Source organism: Nerophis ophidion, linkage group LG20, assembly GCF_033978795.1.
Source record: "Nerophis ophidion isolate RoL-2023_Sa linkage group LG20, RoL_Noph_v1.0, whole genome shotgun sequence".
In the NCBI taxonomy this organism is placed as follows: Eukaryota; Metazoa; Chordata; class Actinopteri; order Syngnathiformes; family Syngnathidae; genus Nerophis; species Nerophis ophidion.
Window position 1 is genome coordinate 29,294,153 of NC_084630.1, and position 9,413 is coordinate 29,303,565.

General features: G+C 40.7%; 1 protein-coding gene across 3 annotated transcripts in view; it reads left to right on the plus strand.

The window, feature by feature from the left end:
• Positions 1-5,815, plus strand: part of slc2a15b (solute carrier family 2 member 15b) — a 90,064-nt gene extending 84,249 nt beyond the window's left edge. For all 3 annotated transcript variants that reach the window (XM_061880935.1, XM_061880937.1, XM_061880938.1), the window contains one exon: positions 5,580-5,815. In XM_061880935.1, the coding sequence (XP_061736919.1) occupies positions 5,580-5,807 (228 nt within the window). In that variant the 3' untranslated portion in view covers positions 5,808-5,815. The remainder of the gene's footprint in view (positions 1-5,579) is intronic.
• The last annotated feature ends 3,598 nt before the right edge of the window (positions 5,816-9,413 follow it).

Genomic DNA, 9,413 nt, shown 5'->3' on the forward strand with positions numbered 1-9,413 from the left:
TTACAACATATTACTGTACATAGAAATACAGTACCGCTCTTTAATTTTATTTTGGGAACTTAGATGCCAGTTTTTTACCATTATAAAATGTGGTACCATAAAATCATCAACTGTGGATTTTACAAAAAAAAAAATAACATTGATCATTTTTCTTTTCAACTTAAAGTGATATGCTGTAAAAAAAAAAATCCCAAAATTTTACAGTAAAATCTGTCATTTTTATAGTGTACAATTTGATGAAAACTAGCTTCGAAATCACAATATTTAGTAGGTGTTTGGGAAAATTTTGATTCGAATACGAATCGAATCGTTTACGTTGTGGGATTCAGAATCGATTCTCATTTTTTAAAAATCGATTTTTATTTTTTTATTTTTTTATCAATCCAACAAACCACCACACAGCAATACCATAACAATGCAATCCAATTCCAAAACCAAACCTGACCCAGCAACACTCAGAACTGCAATAAACAGAGCAATTGAGAGGAGACACAAACACGACACAGAACAAACCAAAAGTATTGAAACAAAAATGAATATTATCAAGAACAGTATCAATATTAGTTATAATTTCAGCATAGCAGTGATTAAAAATCCCTCATTGACATTATCATTAGACATTTATAAAAATAATAAAAAAGAACAATACTGTCACAGTGGCTTACACTTGCATCGCATCTCATAAGCTTGACAACACACTGTGTCCAATGTTTTCACAAAGATAAAATAAGTCATATTTTTGGTTTGTTTAATAGTTAAAACAAATTGACATTATTGCAATCAGTTGATAAAACATTGTCCTTTACAATTATAAAACTTTTTTTTTTTTTTTAAATCTATTACTCTGCCAGCATGTCAGCAGACTGGGGTAGATCCTGTTGAAATCCTATGTATTGAATGAATACAGAATCGTTTTGAATCGGAAAAATATCGTGTTTGAATCGAGAATCAAATCGAACCGAAAAAATCGATATATTATCGAATCGTGACCCCAAGAATCGATATAGAATCGAATCTTGGGTCACCCAAAGATTCACAGCCCTAATATTTAGGTATTTATTTGGATTTTGACCAACAAAGTTAGATGATATAATATTTCTTGTAATATTGGACTCTATTTTTTGGTCCCTTTTAAACTAGAAAAAAAAAAAATGATGACTTTAGTAAGAAATTAATAAACTAGAGAAAGAAAATATAAGATATTTCATTGAAACATATTATTTCCAGGCCTTTGCGGGCCATATATAATGACGTGGAGGGCCAGATCCTGCCCGCGGGCCTAGAGTTTGACACCTGTGCAATAGACACACCAATGAGCTTGTTTATAGATGCACAATAAAAATTGTTTCCCTTTGTCATATTTGTTCTAACTTTGTGACATGATGCAATGCACATTAATTCATGAACATATCTCACAATACAAAGGTCCTGCAGTCCTGGGTTCAATTCCAGGCTCGGGATATTTCTGTGTGGAGTTTGCATGTTCTCCCCGTGAATGCGTGGGTTCCCTCCGGGTACTCCGGCTTCCTCCCACTTCCAAAGACATGCACCTGGGGATAGGTTGATTGGCAACACTAAATGGTCCCTAGTGTGTGAATGTTGTCTGTCTGTCTGTGTTGGCCCTGCGATGAGGTGGCGACTTGTCCAGGGTGTACCCCGCCTTCCGCCCGATTGTAGCTGAGATAGGCGCCAGCGCCCCCCGCGACCCCGAAAGGGAATAAGCGGTAGAAAATGGATGGATGGATGGATCAGACAGAAAAGTGACAGATTGTAGCCAAAGGCTGATTTCCATCTGCATTTCATTGCAAAGAAACACTAATTCAGTTGAGTTGTATTTTTCATGCACTCACGGTGCCTCACAATACAAAGTTCCTGAGTAGTAGAGGTTCAATCCCAGGCTCGGGATCTTTCTGTGTGGAGTTTGCATGTCCTCCCCGTGAATGCGTGGGTTCCCTCTGGGTACTCCGGCTTCCTCCCACATCCAAAGACATGCACCTGGGGATAAGTTGATTGGCAACACTAAAATTGGTCCTAGTGTGTGAATGTGAGTGTGAATGTTGTCTGTCTATCTGTGTTGGCCCTGTGATGAGGTGGCGACTTGTCCAGGGTGTACCCCGCCTTCCGCCCGATTGTAGCTAAGATAGGCACCAGCGCCCCCCCGCGACCCCTAAGGGAATAAGCGCTAGAAATGGATGGATGGATGGACTTGTCAGACCACAGAACACCTTTCCACTTTGCATCAGTCCATCTTAGATGATCTCAGGCCCAGCGAAGCCAGCGGCGTTCCTTGGTGTTGTTGACAAATGGGTTTGGCTTTGCATAGTAGAGTTTTAACTTGCACTTACAGATGTAGCAACCAACTGTAGTTACTGACAGTGGTTTTATGAAGTGTTCTTGAGCACATGTGGTGATATCCTTTACACACTAATGTCGGGTTTTGATGCAGTACCCCCTAAGGGGTCAAAGGTCTGCAATATCATCGCTTACGTGCAGTGATATCTCCAGATTCTCTGAAACTTTTGATAATTTTACGGACCGTAGATGGGAAAATCCCTAAATTCCTTGCAAAAGCTCGTTGAGAAATGTTGTTCTAAAACTGTTTGACAATTTGCTTACAAATTGGTGACCCTCACCCCATCCTTGTTTGTGATTTACTTAGCATTTCATGGAAGCTGCTTTTATACCCAATCATGGCACCCACCTGTTCCCAATTAAATGGGTTGTACTTGTATAGCGCTTTTCTACCTTCAAGGTACTCAAAGCGCTTTGACACTACTTCCACATTTACCCATTCACACACACATTCACACACTGATGGAGGGAGCTGCCATGCAAGGCGCCAACCAGCACCCATCAGGAGCAAGGGTGAAGTGTCTTGCTCAGGACACAACGGACTTGACGAGGTTGGTTCTAGGTGGGATTTGAACCAGTGACCCTCGGGTTGCGCACGGCCACTCTCCCAAGGCGCCACGCCGTCCCAATTAACCTGCACACCTGTGGGATGTTCCAAATAAGTGTTTGATGAGCATTTTTCAACTTTATCCATATTTATTGCCACCTTTCACAACTTCTTTGTCACGTGTTGCTGACAGCAAATTCTAAAGTTAATGATTATTTGCACACAAAAAAAAAAGTTTATCAGTTTGAACATCAAATACGTTGTCTTTGTAGCATATTCAACTGAATATGGGTTTAAAAGGATTTGCAAATATTGTGTTCCGTTTATATTTACATCTAACACAATTTCCCAACTCATATGGAAACGGGGTTTGTAGAAGAAGATACGGTCGACGTCCACTCTCCAAAGTAAATGCCGTACGTTATAATGACTTTACTTCATAAAATGACTAGGTATACAACATTTCTTATATAGAATAGTTTTTGCTTTTACTTTCTTTTAAAAAGTAAAAATACTTTTTAAAAGAAAGTAAAAGCAAAAATGTATTATGTACATTCCAAAAATGCACCAAGTTGATCGATTGCAGTTATATTAAACATTTTCGGGTTAACATTAAGAACAATGTCCTTCTGATTTATTATTTAGTTTTCAAAATAAAAGCTGATAAAACCCTTGGCTTTACAGCCAACATGTATATTACTTTTTAACATTCTTAACTATCTTAAATGTGTACAAAATAAGTTTATTGAAAAATAAAACATTTTTTAACTTTAATGACAAAGGATGGAAACATGATGTGAAGATCATAAACCCAACTTTCTATCTTTCTTGCAGTAAAAAAAACAAACAAGTATTTGGACAGTGTCACTGCTTTAAATGACTGCTCTCTTCTCATTTTCTTTTTCTCTTAACGCCTTTTTTGGCAAAAAACCTGTTGCGATCTGTTACTCGGATCTTCACATGTTGTTGTTTATTTTTCCATCTGTGTTTTCATTCTCCATTCTGACCCGTTTACTTCCTGTTTTGTTCGTTTCCTTGGTCACTTATTATTTCCACCTGCTAGTCTCGGTTCTTGCGCACCTGTTCTTGTAATCCCCACCCTTTAAAAGCCAGCCTCTTCTGTTTATTTCTTTCTGGGACTCTAGTTTGCTCTCACGCAACTATACGTCTGTTTTGATCGTTTGCTTTCACGCAATTCCTACTATTTTCGCGAGCTCTCACGCTACGCACCTCGTTATTAGCTCACATGCTAAATGTTTTATTTACTCCTTTTTGTGTGTCTACGTGCCAGTTTAATTTCCTATTTTGTATCTCCTAGTTCTCATACTAGCGTCTTTGGTTTGCCTTTTGTTAGCTCCAATGTTTTTGTGATAGCTCTCCTTCTGTTACTTAGAATAAATTGGTTATATCTTACCTTTGTTGTCTTCTTCGTTTTGACGCATCCTCGAGGGAATCGAACCCGGCACCACAATGCCAAACAGGCGTAACAAAACCGAGTCCACTAACGTGAGCTCCTGTGATGTCATCATGCATGATAGTGCCTCAGACTTGATCGGCATGGACTTCCAAACGATAAACACGCATGTTCTAATGCAGGAGTGTGATGTGCGACATGCTGTAAATGGAATATATCAAAGTGCGATACAAGACTGAGATGCTGTGGCATGTGAGTAAGAGCTTTGATTCCCTGCAGGAACTCTCTTCTGAGCATGAGAGCTGCATGATTCCAGAAAGAAATGTGATTTTCTTGCTTTATAGTGACTTTTTTTTTTTTCCTCACAAGCACACCGTGTTCAGGGCCACGTTGTTACGTTTGGAATAAATCCCACTGTTTTATTAACACTTTATTATTTATGTATGTCTTCCAAAGACAGAAAATAATCCATTAGATCAACAACAAGGCTCACTCCCCATTACAGTCATTCATAACCAAAAATCAATAATTAATGTGATTGCTCCTCACGTGAGCGGATGAATGATAGCTACAGCAGTTCTCGCCAGCCAGGGCCAGTTGGTTATGCTGCCCTGGTCGCTGTAGTGCACTGTTAGTGAGCCCTTCATTGAAACAAGTGCTTATTTGGGATACCGCTCATCCCATGAATATATTTAGGACTTTTTTCTCATTTTAGGATTTTTTTGGCTCCTTTTTGGCCATCATTTTTGATTTTACGTATCGGAAAAGAAATTCCTCAACACATTTCTTTCAAGGTAAATCCAATTTGAAATGTCTTTGTAAATCAATCAGATACTAGGAATTAATTTAAACTCACTTTGTACCAGTAAGGACAAAAATGTCCAATTATAAACACTATTTTGGATTATTTATTTTATTTTATTACAATCTAATCAGGCATTTTATAATTTCATGGTTTCATTTATCTATAAAGCCCTTTAAAAACAACCACGGTCGAAGAACAAAGGATGTGGGGACTTTGGACAGCTAGCGCTTCATCTGTGGTCACCGAATCTGCCCCCTCTCCACAAAGGAGAGGGGGGCAGAGCAGAAAAGAGATGGCAGATCAACTGGTCTAAAGAGGGGGTCTATTTAAAGGCTAGAGTATACAAATGAGTTTTAAGATGGGTCTTAAAACTCCCCTGTTTTTATTATTTTCTGTTAATAAAATAATTTTTGATTTTTTTAACTTTTTCGCAACTTTTCTCCTTTTTCCTCCGACTCCAGCTGGCCACCGGTCCTTACTGTTACCTCATCTTCTGTGCAATCTGCCTGGGAGTGGCGACCTACACCTTTTTCATCATCCCCGAGACCAAGAACAAAACCTTTATGGAAATCAGTCAAATGTTCGCCTCCAAGAACGACATCCTTGAGGAGGAGCTGACATCCAACGGGCACCTGAAAATGTCTCAGATGAACGGCTACGGGACTTTGGGCCACCATGGCATCAAGTAAGCGTGGGGCACAAAAGTGGACCCGCTCGCTCTGTGACTGGACTGTGTTGCCAGGTGTAAGCTTGGCAGAGGTAGGAGGTTTGAACAATCGATACTGCAGAGACAATAAATGCTCAATTGTCTTCTCCCCACGTGTAAGACCAAGGTCACAAGCAAAGCGCCTCTAATCGAGCGTACAAAGCATTTTAACCAGTTGTTCTGCCATTTAGCCGGAATTTGTTCCCCAACATTATCCTCACATATTTGAACACATCCCATGATCATTGAAGACATGGTGGACTGGTCCCCACTTGCCTCTATTCTGTTTGTTTTTTTACCTTCACAATGTGACGTTTGTCTCTTTTTGATGTAAGAGAGCAGGACATTGTGGCTACTGTAGTAGTCATGTCTTGGCTAAGTATTTATTTATCAACATGAAAATGTGATGAAATGTGGCATAGTGAGAGTCAATGGGAAACGTTCAATAAAAATGAAGAATTCATCAACCACAATTTGTGTGGTGTGTTTTTAAAACGTTTCGCTATCGTGATCTGAATGACATTTTCTTATTAGATATCAATATTGCATAATAGTACATCATTTCCGGCAGCACGGTGGAGCAGGGGTTAATGCATGTGCCTCACAATACGAAGGTCCTGAGTAGTCCTGAGTTCAATCCCGGGCTCGGGATCTTTCTGTGTAGAGTTTGCATGTTCTCCCCGTGACTGCGTGGGTTCCCTCTGAGTACTCCAGCTTCCTCCCACCTCCAAAGACATGCACCTGGGGATAGGTTGATTGGCAACACTAAATTGGCCCTAGTGTGTGAATGTGAGTGTGAATGTTGTCTGTCTATTTGTGTTGGCCCTGCGATTAGATGGAGACTTGTCCAGGGTGTACCCCGCCTTCCGCCCGGATGCAGCTGAGATAAGCTCAAGCTCCCCCATGACCCCAAAAGGGAGAAGCGGTAGAAAATGGATGGATCCAATACATAATTTCTAAAGCTCTTGAGGGTGTTTCAAACAAATCAAATTCATCCTTTATCTTGAAGGTTTTAAAAACATAGCTTGTGCTCTTGAGCCCATACAATTTTAAAACGTTATTAATCACTATTGCTGTATTTTCCAGACCATAGGGCGCACCACATTATAAGGCGCACTGCTGATGAATGGTCTATTTTAAATCTTTTTTAATATATAAGGCGCACCGGGTTATAAGGCGCATTAAAGGAGTCATATTATTATTTTTTTTTTTCTAAATGTAAAACACTTCCTTGTGGTCTACATAACATGGGATGGTGGTTCTTTGGTCAAAATGTTACATGATATTATGTTTTACAGACCATCTTCAAGCCGCTTTCTGACAGTCGCTTCCGGAGGCGCCCTTTTGTGGGCGGTCTTATATACGTGGCTCATCTTCGACAGCGTCTTCTCCCCGTCATCTTTGTTGTAGCGGTGTAGCGTGCAAGGACGGAAGTGGAAGAAGTATCAAAGATGGAGCTAACTGTTTTAATGACATTCAGACTTTATTTCAATCAATAACGGAGCAGCATCTCCTCATCCGTCGGAAACGTGTACCGTAAAAAAGCGTAAAACTAAAACTTTCTAATAACTTAAGTTCCATCCATCCATCCATTTACTACCGCTTATTCCCTTTCGGGGTCGCGGGGGACGCTGGCGCCTATCTCAGCTACAATCGGGCGGAAGGCAGGGTACACCCTGGACAAGTCGCCACCTCATCGCAGTAACTTAAGTTCCTTAGGTGAATAATGTAAACTCACTATACCGGTATGTTTTAGCGCTTTCATGGTAAGAACTCTACACTACTTTATATTAGAAATGGCAACAACGGAGGAGGAATGTCCCATCACAAGAAGTTAGAGAAAAAGAAGAAGCTCATCGACTACGGCATGGGTGTCAAACTCTGGCCCGCCGTGTAATTTAATTTGGCCCTTGAGGCAGTATCAATTTAGCATTGGAGCTGGCCCGCCGGTGTTATACAGCGTCGGTGCCGCTGTACCACCGCATTCACCGCTAATACTCATACTTGCCAACCCTCCTAATTTTCCTGGTAGACTCCCGAAGTTTAGTGCCCCTCCCGAAAATCTCCCGGGGCAACCATTCTCCCGAATTTCTACCGATTTCCACCTGGACAACTATATTGGGGGCGTGCATTTAAGGCACTGCCTTTAGCGTTGTCTACAACCTGTCGTCACGTCCGCTTTTCCTCCATACTAACAGCGTGTCACATAATATTTATGGCTTTTACACACACACACACACACACACACACACGCACACACACACACACACACACACACACACACACACACACACGCACAAGTGAATGCAACGCATACTTGGTCAACAGCCATACAGGTCACACTGAGTGTGGCCGTATAAACAACTTTAGCACTCTTATAAATATGCGCCACACTGTGAACCCACACCAAACAAGAATGACAAACACATTTCGGGTGAACATCCGCACCGTAACACAGCATAACAAATACCCAGGATCCCTTGCAGCACTAACTCTTCCGGGAAACTTCCAGCAAACTGACCAATAATTAACGTTTTATTCATGCATTTTCTCTTGCTACTTTAAGGCTTGAATATTTGGTTCTTTCCATCCATCCATCCATTTCCTACCGCTTTCTCCCTTACGGGGTCGCGGGAGGCGCTGGCGCCTATCTCAGCTCCAATCGGGCGGAAGGCGGGGTACACCCTGGACAAGTCGCCACCTCATCGCAGGGCCAACACAGATAGACAGACAACATTCACACTCACATTCACACACTAGGGACCATTTAGTGTTGCCAATCAACCTATCCCCAAACTCCACACAGAAGGATCCCGAGCCCGGATTTGAACCCAGGACTGCAGGACCTTCGTATTGTGAGGCAAACGCACTAACCCCTCTGCCACCGTGAAGCCCTTTAGGTTTGGTTCTTTCATTATTGTTATTTTATTTTCAAATGTTTTATTAGCCTGTGGAAAAAATTTGATATTTACCTCAGAAAATTACAATTAGAAAAAAAGGCATACAAATGTTATTTACATTTTATTTGATATGCCATTGATATTTTTCTAATCATCATTATTATTATTTGAAACTGGATTTTACATGTCACTATAAAGTTATATAAGCCTTTTTTGTTCAATATTTAATGCAAAACTTGTTTGGGTCCCTATTAAAAGGTTAATTTGTTCAACCTTGGCCCGCGACTTTGTTCCGTTTAAAATTTTGGCCCACTCTGTATTTGAGTTGACACCCCTGGACAACAGTGTCGCCGTGGACTACAAAGGCGTATTCACGCAATTTTTTTCAGGACTTCTGCAGATCCCACATACACATCAGCAGGTACCAGAAGATACTGTAAGAAAAGTTGCTTTTGCATAATATTGCGAAACAAAACGCCAGATACTACTAGGGCTGGGTATTGCCAAGGACCTCACGATACGATACGCATCACGATACTTGTGTCATGATACGATATTGCGATATTAAAAGTTTTGCGATACATGCGATATATTGCAATATTCTACATAGTTAACTGAAAAATGTAAAATGCATTATGCATCTTAAAATTACTTGGAGATCTTTGAGCAGGTGGGCATGGACCGGTGCA